This window comes from Cibotium barometz, chromosome 13, assembly GCF_041138505.1.
Source record: "Cibotium barometz isolate CiBa-2024 chromosome 13, ASM4113850v1, whole genome shotgun sequence".
NCBI lineage: Eukaryota > Viridiplantae > Streptophyta > Polypodiopsida > Cyatheales > Cibotiaceae > Cibotium > Cibotium barometz.
Genome location: NC_141058.1, coordinates 49,830,974 through 49,843,270, shown reverse-complemented (window position 1 = coordinate 49,843,270; position 12,297 = coordinate 49,830,974). Strand labels below are relative to the sequence as shown.

The following is a 12,297-nucleotide window of genomic DNA, read 5'->3' as shown; positions in this document are numbered from 1 at the left end:
CGTGTGGACAGCCATGAAATCAAGGAAACAGTTGGTGACTGTTTAGCCCTTGTTGGTGACCGAGGGCTTGGTTTCACTGGAAGGCAGTTGGTGACTACTTTGGCCTGGTTGGTGACCGAGGGTTTGCTTTCTTTATTGAGCAGTTGGTGAGTGCTTTGCTCTGGTTGGTGATCGAGAGCTTGTATAACTTTGTTTTTCACAGATTTGGATAAATCTAGTGTTGGAAAAGTGGAACTCCCGGGCACTCGTGTCTTGTACAAGAGAATACTCTGTTGGTAACACCGAGAGCATTTGGCTATTGTGTTCGAAGAACTTCATAGTCACAAGCTTTACATTAACAATAAGAAGAGTGAATTCTTTCTTTCAGAAATCCACTATCTTGGTCACATTGTATCAAAGGAAGGGGTACGCATGGATCCGGCCAAATTGCAAGCAATCAAGGATTGGCCAGAGTTATGGACAGTTCATGAAATCCGAAGTTTTCTAGGATTATGCTTGTATTACCATCGCTTTATTAAGCACTTTGCTAAAATTGCTTCACCATTACATGATCTCACCAAGAAAAAGGTTGTATTTCAGTTGGGTGATGTACAAAAGAAGGCTTTTCATTGTTTAAAGTAAGCCATCATGTCTAGACCGGTTTCGATTGTGCCAAACTTGCATAAACCATTCTTCGTTGAAAGTGATGCATGTGGAGATTGTATTGGTGCAGTATTAAACCAGGAAGGACATGCTCTAGCGTACAAAAGCCGCTGGTTGCAACACGCGGAACTTCATTTGCAGGTTTATGAGAAAAAGCTTTTGGCAGTGGTTCATGCTCTCGTGATGTGGAAGCATTATTTGTTGGGAGCTGAATTTACCATTAAGACAGATCATCAAAGTCTTCGGTACTTTTCTTACGCAAACGAAATTGTCTGAAAAGCATATGAGATGGGCAAATTTCCTCTCTATGTTTCATTTTCAGATTTTACACACTCCCAGAAAGAAGAATGTAGTGGCTCATGCGCTTTCTCAAAGGCCTCCAAGTTCATGCCATTACCGTCGCCTATCATCAAGATCTCTCAAATATCCACGATGCCTATCACACAAATGATGATTTTCAGCATATATAGGTTGACTTACAATAGGGTAATTCAGCCCCGTCTTATTTCATACGTGATGTATATTTGATAATGCACAACCACCTGTGTGCATAAAAACTTAAGGCAAAAAGTGGAGGAATGCCATATACCACCTTATGCAGGACATAGAGGAATTCTTGCCACTACACAAGCTTTGGAGAAGCATTTCTTTTGGCTTTGGCCTCAGATGCGTAAAGACATTAATGATTATGTACGCCAATGTTTGGTTGGCCACAAGGTCAAATTTGATAGGCATAAGACTCCATTGTTGCTTCAACCGTTGCCAATTTTGAATCAGTCTTGGGAAAGTATCGCCATGGATTTTATCATGGATCTTCCAAAAACACAGCAAGGAAATGATGCTATTTGGACTATTGTGGACAGGTTCAGTAAACAAGCACATTTCATTCCAATGCGAAAGACCATAAAGCCAAAGCATATGGCGAAAATATTTTTGGCCCAAATCTTCAAGCATCATGGCATGCCAAAGACAATTGTGGAGGACCATGATCCTCCCACCACTAGTCTCTTTTGGCACGCATTATTTGATAATATGGGAACCAAGCTGAATTTCTCCTCGGCATCTTGATACTACCTTTTCACAGGTCAGGACAGCCATACGGAGATCCCAAGAAAAGCATAAGAAAGTTGCAAATAAACATCAGAAATAGTTGCAATTAAAGGAGGGTGATTGGGTTTTATTGAAATTCCAAAAAGCTCACCTCCGTAAGAAGACTGACAACGAGAGAATGTATCCCAAGCTATCTTACAATGAGGTAGCTTTTCAATTGGTGTTACCAGATCATTGACGGATACATAATGCCTTTCATGTCAGTCTCTTCAAAACCGTATGTTGGTCCTGATCCCATCAACCCAGTAGTGGAGGACCAACCTGAGATTGATGAATTGGAAGAAATCCTGCAGCCTGAGCAGATTGTCTTTCACAAGGAACGAAAAAGCGCCTCGTGGTGGCAAGCTTGTTCGTAGATATGTGGTTAAATTCAAAAACTACCAGCACTTGATGCAAAGTGGGTTGATGAAGAATATTTTAAGGAGTACCTAAATCTCCTTTTCTCTCTCTCTCTCTCTCTCTCTCTCTCTCTCTCTCTCTCTCTCTCTCTCGGAAAAAGATCCTTCAATTAGTTAAAGAGAAAACAGCCACAAAGGACTAAGTACAACCACGAAGAGCTAAATACAAACTCGCCTATAAGGGCCAGAAACAAGTGATCATAAGGGGGAGAGATGCTTCTCCTCTGGCTGGCCGCTCTATGAGGAGAAGGCTATCTCATAAGGGGGAAGGTTCAAGGGAGGGAAACAACCACACAAGTGGTCTGTAGTGCCAAATGGGATCACCGCCTCTATCTGTGAGGAAAGGGCCAGGCCTCCACAGTCTCAAGAAGGCTTCCCGCCCCTTCCGCATGCAGTCAGAACCTCCCTGTAGCTTCCCCCCCACTGACCACAAAGGGTGTGAATGATGTCGAGCCATATGCTCCTGATGGTCTCAGCCGGCGGAGTGTGGATACCCTCGATGGCCTCGCTACATCTAGCACGCCAGATGTGCCAGGCTGCTATGCTACTGCAGATCTCCCAACGCTGGCATAGTACCTGAATCTCCTTACTACATATTTGGACGCTTTTCAGTTGCGGACAACTGATTAGAAGCCGAGGAGGATGTCACAATCCTCCAGAGGTCTATGACATGCGGAAGGATTTCCTAGAGCATGATGGATTCACTCATACAAGAGTTGGTGACTCTAATGAGTGATTAGAGCTGGCGACCCTAAGTCAGTAAGAGGAGCTGGTGACTCTGACTACGAAATTTATGCACTCATGCAAGGGTTGGTGACTCTAACTACTGAATTTATGCACTCATGCAAGGGTTGGTGACCTTAGTGAGTGTGTAAACTCATGAAAGAGTTGGTGACTCTGTTCAGTGAGTATGTGAACTCATGGAAGGATTGGTGACCCTAGTGAGTTATCTGGACTCATGCAAAGCAGTTGCATGAGTCCAGATGAGTTCAGTGAGTATGTGAACTCATGGAAGGGTTGGTGACCCTAGTGAGTTATCTGGACTCATGCAAAGCAGTTGCTGTAGTGAGTACAGTATTTGGATCCAACATGGGTGGTGTCCATGATCACAACTGTTTTGGTGTACAAGATGACAAGTTGGAGATTTAATCCAAATCATCACGCACAACCATTTGGCTGTTAAATGCACTTGCATGTGAGACTTGTTTTGTTTGCTTGGACATTGCCTAGTATTTTGCCTAGATACCCTGTGGGGACGCATGTGTGCACACGTGTTTGGGACTAAGGCGGTGATTTTTATGTGTTTTGCAGGTGGTAAGTGTGCACACTCAACCTTATTTAATTATTATTTCCTTTGTCTACTAGTTAGTCTATGGTTGTAGGCTCATACTCATTAAAGTTAGGGCGGACAAACTTATAAATTATAAGAGAGTTCACATCAAGTTGGACTTTATTAATGAACCGAGTTATGAGTGTTGGGCACCCGAGCATTGGACCAAAAGCCCACGAGTTGCTAAAAGCTGAGGAGGTATTTTTATGGCACACGAGTTGCCTTTCTGGGAGCATGGTGTGTTGAACGAGTCAAGGCAGCCAAAAAGAGCAAGTCAACTTCTTCTGAAGGGAGCATAGGGCTGTTGGACGATTGCTTCTATTGGTGCCAGACAGCTGGTCCGACTATTAAAACATGTGCTGCTCAGCTGGTCAACAAGGATATCACTCTTTCCTTGTGCTGGCCGAATTGTAAACAAGCTATAGAGAGCTAGTCGAGTTGCATACAGGCTCTCTAGGGCTGGTCAACAGTTTCTCTTGCTTCTCTACAAGCTGGCTGTACTGATTTACAGCATAACTCCGCAAAATAACAAGGCTTTCTTGGGTTGGAATTGATAAAGCTTCTGTCTGGCTTCAACCCTACTCATTGGTTGCCAAACAATTTGGCCAAAGTATTGTTTTGGGCCTATTTGAAGCTCTTGGTTTGCACAATCGTGTGGAAAGCCATGAAATCAAGGAAACAGTTGGTGACTGTTCAGCCTTGGTTGGTGACCGAGGGCTTGATTTCACTGGAAGGCAATTGGTGACTACTTTGGCCCTAGTTGGTGACCGAGGGTTTGCTTTCTTTATTGAGCAATTGGTGATTGCTTTGCTCTGGTTGGTGACCGAGAGCTTGTATTACTTTGTTTTTTACAAACTTGGATAAATCTGGTGCTGACAGAGGAGTGGAACTCCCAGGCACCCGTGTCTTGTACAATAGAATACTCTGTTGGTAATAAAGATACCTCAGGGGAGAGCTGGCCCAACTTCAGTCCCTAGTGCTGTGTCATGTGCAATATTATTTTATGTAGTTTTCAGGATGTATACGTTTATGATGCCCGCGAGAGATGTATTGATTCATGCTCATGTTGTGATGGATGTTGAATATATGCTGTGATTTGGACCACTGGTTTTCTGTATTCACGCGCCCGCCTGTGACACACCATGTGAAACTGAGTCCATGTCTGCAGATGTGCCTTCTGCATCATGTTCATCAGAGGAACCAGGACATTTTTCAGTACCAACCATAATATTCCACAACCCTTTGGTTACCAATACATGCCGCATCATATAGAACCATAACGGATAGTTGGTCCCGTCAAGCTTATTCTCAACGGATAATATCCGAAATACATCACTGTCTGCCATTTCTAATAATACCCAAGCAAGTAATCATGCAACTTGCAAAAGCATTGAGTGCTCCTTTGATGCAACCAAGGTGGCTGCTAATAAGGCCGCTGACAATAGGCACCTACAAGGTATATAAAAGAAATGCAGAGTATAGTGAGTAAAAATTTTACTCGTAAGATGCAAAGATCGATATCGCTAAAGTGAACTCATAGACAAGATCCGATGTGGTGAGTGTCTGATGCTTTCTCGTGTATCTACGCACCCATCAGTAGTAGATCTGACAAAACTGCTCCAGAATTTGATGAACAGTGCAAATCCAATCCCCGAAGATGTCTGTAGAAAACCAAAAACCGCGCGAACGGGCCCAAAAACAAGCCCGAAATGAAAATCTGACCGAAAAATCATAGTACAAAGGACATATCACTTCACGGTCCTCTTTCTTCTCCCAGAATGGCTCCTTGATCCGATTCAAGAAGACAGGCGACTCGGAGTGAAGGTAGGCGGTAGCACAGGAACAAGGAGCATACGCTCTGATACCAAATGTTGAAAATAGGGTTGCAGGAATGCACACGCGAGCGCGCGCACACACACAGTGGAGAAGCTCAAGGGAGCAACAATGAGATGGTAGATAATGAATGTGTGTTGTACAAAGATGATAAGTATACCCCAAGATAGGTGTATACTAGCACGACAAAAAACCTCCTAAATAGGAAAAAAGTACCCCGACTGGTCCTAGTGTGTGTGTTCACACACATCACTACCAAGTATGGCTACATTTTAAAGTTCAAATATTGTACATGTTGCCTCTCTACTTAGACTACCCAATATCCTCCCTCCCGAAAAAACCTTGCTGATGTGACATTTCCCACATTTCCACCCCCTTGGAAATACCATTTCCGTTTCCCCATTTCTTGTAACTATGATCTTTCGCCATCTTGCTCTGAGATTTTCAGCACATGCTGCCTAGTGCCACCTCGTCCACTGCCTTGCCCTTATCCATAGTAAGGTCTATAAGGTGCCGGTGGCTATGGGTGGTGTTGTTACTACATTGACGGTTGCGCTTGCCTTGTTTCTAACATTGTATCGGCAACTTGATGTCAGGTGTGTGAATGTATGGCAGATGGCACATGTTGGTTGCATCTTACATTCCTCTTTCATGTGTCCTTCATTTTTATAGGTCAGGCAAAAGACACTTGTTCTATAGTCAGAGAGTTAGAGGTCTTACCAAAGTGCACAACGAGCTTCTCCGCGACCTTAATTAAATCTCTCTCTCTCTCTCTCTCTCTCTCTCTCTCTCTCTCACCTCGAGGAGGACACCCTTACAGTGGATACCATGGACCCATCTCGGGCTACTGCAAACCCAGCTCACCCAAGAGCAGTTACCTCGGACCAAGCCTCCGCATTCGAGTGTGGACGCCCCCAGCCACCAAGACATCGGCCACGATCCCCTCATCAGCACCAGATCCAAGACATGCTCCATCGCCATGCCATCGAGCTAGCCCCATGCTTGATATTTTGGAGAGTGGTATACCATCTATTGGTGGTTGATGCTCATCTCATGTTTCATGTTCCTTGTATTCCATGATGAGATCTCCATGGACAGCTTTGTATCACTCCACTCCACTCCGAGTTTTGATTTGTTATATTTTAATGAGATATGCCATGGACATTATTGTCACTTTGGTCTCATAGGCCCATTGGATCTTTAGAAGATTCTCTCTCTCTCTCTCATGTATGCAATAATATCAGTAAACAAATGAATTGAGTATATATCAATGTGTGTGTGTGTGTGTGTGTGTGTGTGTGTGTGTGTGTGTGCGCGCAGATGCATGCAAATGTATATTTGCATGTGTGTAATGCATGCATAAATTCAATCTCCATCTATATATGTATAATTAGTGTATACATCTAACAATTACACTAAAAAGTTAGTACATTAGTAGTCTTCTCATCAAAAGCACTGCCAACGTCAAGGCGAGATCACATTGGTCCAGCGGCACGATTATCAAGGGCACGCTCTACCGCTGAGAAAGAAATAAACTATGTATGGCATTTGTGCAGGTATGCAATTTGGTATTACATATGCATCTGTGTATGGTATGAAGGAATAAAATGTGGCATCTGGCTAACAACCTGCACAATCTGTGCTTCTCCACCAAGAATTTGGAACGGGATGCATGCAGCCTGTGGACTCTGTAACACAATTCAAATTTCAGGGTTAGTTTATGATAATTTGATATAAACAAGAGCATCTTCATAAAATAAATGCATATTTGATACCATCCAACACCTACTAATTTTGGGTTCAACAGATTACTTCCTTTTTTTATTGTTGATATTTTAATGATTAATATATTGCTCCTTGACCACACTGACAATTTTTTGACCCGTTTTATAATTTTGGGCCAGCTTTGACCAGAATTGACCAGTTCACGTGATGAATGTTTGTGTGACTTTCCTAGAAGAAACACGAACATCTGGCAAAGTTCGAGGCTCCAGTCAAAAAGCTGTGTTTTTTTATTGCACCTCTTAAGATGGTCTTTCATGGTGCAAATGCACAATACATGTGGGTGAAGACTGAGAAACAGGATTTGACATGTGCATCATGCAAAGAGATGCCACGAGGACATGGTCAGCCGGCTTAGAGGTTAGATTAGAGGCTAGATGGGCATGATTAAGGCCAAGAACTGTACGAATGTCCCTAGACTAGGCACCCAAGTGTGGAGCCAGGCAGCCAACCAACCCTAATCAACCAGACCTAAAAGGAAACAATAAATAGGCAGTTGAGGGATCAGATGAGGACATCCCATGCCAGATCTCCAATGCCACTTCCGCATGTAACAGTGGTATCACAGCATCAGGTTCTAACTTCTCCCTGAGGCAGATCAGAGTACTGTTGTCCATGCATTCTGCATGTAACAATGGTATCTCAGCATCAAATTCTTCGGGGAAAATCAGAGTACCCCCTGTCTATGCAATCTAGATGTACAGTGGTATTGGAGCAGTAGGTTTGCCTAGGAAGTTGCAGCAAGATTTGGGTTTTTTCTATCTTGCAAGTCATTTAGGGTTTTGCACAACAAGGCATGCCTTAGTTTTGCATAGATTCTAGGGTTTGCATCTAGGTCCTGTACGCAGAAGGTTTGCAGTTCTTTCTCCTCTCTTTGGGGGAGTAAGCTCAGCATTTTTCTTCAACATGCCGTTTGGAGTTGAAATCAGCCAAGAATCGGGAGTGGAAGGGCATTCTCAAGAAGAACACACTGAGTTGGTTGTTGTAGCCAAATGCAGCCCGAGGCCCTCTGTCTCATCCCATTTTGTGCTTCACAAAGGGTCAAATGCCAGAGAAAGCAGCATTATCGCTTCAGCCAGGCAGCAAGGGTGCATTGTCCTTGATGGGGACAGCCTAGAGTTTCCGACTTCGGGAACATATCTTCACAAATAAAATCAGTATCCTAAACACATTAGGATCCAGTCGGCAGAGAAAGGAATTGGACAGCAAGTTGGTGAAGATTGAGAGAGAGATCCAAGCATGAAGTGCCACGTTAACCACAGAGCCTTAGGATAGGCACAAAAATGGAAAGTTTGCTAGAGGTTAAAACTCGGGAGGAGGGAGTTTCCAAGGATGGCAGAGAGCTTCAAGGACCAGAAGTGGCTAAGGAGATGGTTTCCACAAGTATGGAGCATAGACCGCTGTGGAATCCTGAGGAAGTGCCGATGTCAACAGTGGTAGAGCGAGGCAAGCACGAGATTTCATCTCAGAGGACCAGCAGAAGCTAGGGTTTGTGGCAAGTTTAAAGGTTGAATTTGAAGATGGAAAGTGTTTGATAAAAGACCCATCAAAGGGTTATGAAATAGTCACTTCTGGAACACAATACAAAGGCTTGTATAAGGTTGCCTCAACAGTGAAGGGTCATTCAGTTCCAGTGTTAGAGCTCTTTCCCGAGGAGGCAATGAGTTGTGCCTATAGTTGAACCAGATCAGACGTGGGGCAAAAGTGCGTCAGATGCACCAGTCTTCCAAGTTTAGTAGGAAGGATATCACGTGCATCACGTATATAGATGCCACATCAACAGGGTCAGCCTGCTTAGAGGCAAGATAAAAAGCTGGATAGGTACCATTCAGGAGGGAAGGAGCTGTCCTGACATCTTCTGGCCAGTTGGCAACAGCCAACCAAATCCCTGAGCAGTTGACCAACCCTAAAATAGGCTGAGGGGTCATCCCACGCCAGATCTGCAATGCCAGTACCCCAGGGCAGAAAGGGTGAGTTGAGGATCAGCAGCAAGAGTTCCCAGAGGCAAGATTCAGCCCGGGAACATCCCAAAGAGTAACCTTTTCCAAATGTTGCATTAGCGCACATAAAATAAGAGTCGGGATCTGAGTCTAGATGAAAGATTATCATTGTATATAATCATCTTTTGACAATACACAGTAGATTACGTCGATTTGCCATCTGTAGCAATTTCAGTGATTAGCATCAGAGTTTAATTCGTATTAAAGCATGATGGTTGCCATGTCCATCATTGATTATTGTCTTGCAGGAGATATACTAACGGAGACTTCACAAATCCCTCTAAAACGAGTGACAACTCTAGGTCAGGGGCACACTAAAAGCTTGTGAAGTCACCCATTTTTTCTTCCACAGCCATGTGAGTGGGCAACATGGCACCAGATTACTTCAACCCATGGTTGTCCATGAACCTCGTCAAAAATAGTGGGATCATGAACCTTGCAGTGTCCTGAAGCCACTTCTAAACTCGTCTATGGATTGGCTGCTCATGACTTGCTATCTTAGGCTCCTTACACAAATCTGGCTGCCTGAAAAGACCCCAGCCATACCAATCCTAGAACTGCAAGCATATGTGCAAGCTGCCTTACTACGTTGGCTTTGTGACTCCACCCATGGGGGGCATCCTTTTTGTATCATCTGGCACAGGGACATTGGCTACCATAGCTAGTAACACGTCATTCCCGGGCGACACTTAGGTTGCACCGTCTCATTTGGGGGCTTTTCAAGCTGCCGTACAAGGTTGTATTGGAATTTCCGTACAAGAAGGTGCTGTCGGGAAGCCGTACAAGGGTGTGCGAAGGCAATTTAGAATACAGCCACAGTAGTGTAAATCAATCTGACAGAAATTGAGTTCTTTAATTAATGGCATGGAGTAGTCTAATAATGGATCTTAGATTAAAGCAAGATCGAGATGGTGCTCACCTGGTAGACATATGGCTGAAAGGGTGTGGAAAGAGCAGGGGCGGCCATGGGAGGGAAGAAATCAAACCCTGCTGCTGCACTCCTTGTGTGTGCCGAGTATGATTTTGTTTAAAGTGACATCACTCTAATGACGTCCTCTTCCTTGAACCATACTAGTCCCTTCGATTAAGTTAATCCTATATAAGGGCCACATGTGATTTGGCCGGACACCACCAGGTCACCACGTCACACAATTGTGTGGGGGAAACTTGTGATGAAGTGGGACGGGGACGGGGATGGGGAAGACTCCTCGTCCATCGGGAATGGCCGATGAAGCTTCCCCTTCCCCCCTTTTTGAGATGCCAGTTGAAAACATGAGTTTCCACATGATGTGTAAGCTCCCTGAGTCAAATTCATCACACATACACACATTGTACATTTACACATAGAGAACTCAAACTTTAAAATAGATACTCCATCATGCACATAGATACATCTACAACCACATATGAACACACACGCACTTATTTAATGTAGGAAAATTATTCAAATAAGTAAACCGCCCACCTGAATATGAAGGCCTTTGACTACTTGAATTCATTTTCCTCGACTTTAACTATGACTTTTGATTTAATGTGCTCTCTCAAGTCTTCATGATGAGGAGAGAAGAAAATGTGGAAAACTTGTATCTATATAGAAATATTTGTAATTTTATGTTGTTTAGGACTGTAGGTGAACAATGTCAATGAAGATCTTCTTTCGGCACTGTTGCCAATGGTTGACACTTGGGCCATCATTTTAGGCTCAGGGAGCAAGGCATAATACTACCCGTTAATACTTGATTTGGAAGCTATAATGAAGAATCCCCAAATTTTTGTTAATATAGCATGGTCAATTTGATACAGAAGGCTTTCTTATGAAAAAGCCCCAAAATTTTGTCAATGCAAGATCTTCAATGTAATAAAGGGGGATCTGATACCAATGCAATAAAGGGGACCTAGAGGGTGCACTCATTAGCATGGAGTACACACATGTCCGACTCATCCTAGGGAGTAGCACCTAGACATGGAAATACTGCAATGAATCAGCTATGAAAGCTTGGACATAAGCTCCAAGAAGACAAGATGTCTTCAAGACAGCACTTCTGTGAACTTGTTTGCTTAAACTTCCACAAGATTAACACTAGCGTTTGAAGATTAGTACTAGTCCACTTTATTCAATTGTAAACAACCTAATCTGAGGATAATCTTCACAAACCACTGTTGTTTAATATTTCTTTGCAAACATATATTGGCATTTCAACCATTTCTTGGTATTTCAATTGTTTCTTACAAGAACAACGAGAACTGTAACAAATAGCAAAGAGATGCAAAGAATGTGTAGCATTTTAACAAACATCGCTCATAATTGTGAATCTTTGCATAAATCTTGCTCTATGCACTTGAATCTTCAAATCTACACTAATCTTGAAATAAATCTTCACTATTCTTGAACTCTACATTTGAATCTTTAACTTTGTACTTGAAATTGCACAATAAACTGTATTCTGCATAACTTCGTCTACAAACCCTTGTTGAATCTACAAACTGCAACACTCTACACTAGTAATTCTGCACACTTTCTTGAAAATTGCACCAAGATTTTACACACCAAACAATAGGTTTTCTCAAACTGCCAACATTCACTAGATCTAGGCAAATGGTAAAGAAAACTAGGGTTGTTGTGTAGGATGATTGAAGAAAAGCTCTAATCAAGATAATTTAACAACAGATTTTAAGAAAGTTCATGTTGAAAATGATTGTAAAATTGAACTCAAAATTTAAGAAAATTAAGATTTTCTCAAATCTATGTAGGAATTAGGGTTTTTGAAATTTGGGATCAGTATTTATCTGAATAAAGTTATCACTAATCCCATTGCTAATCCATACAAAACAAAATCAACAAAAAATCTAAAAACTGTGTAAAAGTTGTTGAGATATCGAGCTCGTCTAGTGAGGCGGTGGACACTGATGACCCGCCTAGGGGATAGGCCCCACACTTACACCACTGGCATGGTTGGTGAGATCATGGGTGATATGCGGCCAGTGGGATGACAGGCTGTGTGACAGCCATTCTAGAGACTGGCATAGTTATAACACCAGCTCATTTAGTCGGGTTCACACTATAGAGAACCCTTGTATGTATTTGGTTGAGTACCTTTCATATTATGAGTACTCTTATCTTGTGTATCGTGTGTTGAGTGTTGAGTGAAGAAGAAGAAGATTTTCAGCCTCTCACCTTGTGTGTTCTCTATTAGGGTTTTGT

The 12,297-nt window shown here is 42.8% G+C and overlaps 1 protein-coding gene across 4 annotated transcripts in view; it reads right to left on the bottom strand.

Moving 5' to 3' along the window:
• LOC147632781 (uncharacterized) overlaps positions 1-10,150 on the bottom strand; it is a 38,108-nt gene extending 27,958 nt beyond the window's left edge. For 3 of the 4 annotated variants that reach the window (XR_015267235.1, XM_086807650.1, XM_086807649.1), the window contains exons 1-2: positions 10,015-10,150; positions 6,942-7,001 (exon numbers count right to left, since the gene is read on the bottom strand). Coding sequence is in view for 3 of the 4 variants with exons in the window: in XM_086807650.1 (XP_086663776.1) it covers positions 6,942-7,001; positions 10,015-10,062 (108 nt within the window). In the remaining variant the exon portion in view is untranslated. The remainder of the gene's footprint in view (positions 1-6,941; positions 7,002-10,014) is intronic. The other variant, XM_086807651.1, reaches the window with a different exon arrangement.
• Between the last annotated feature and the right edge of the window lie 2,147 nt (positions 10,151-12,297).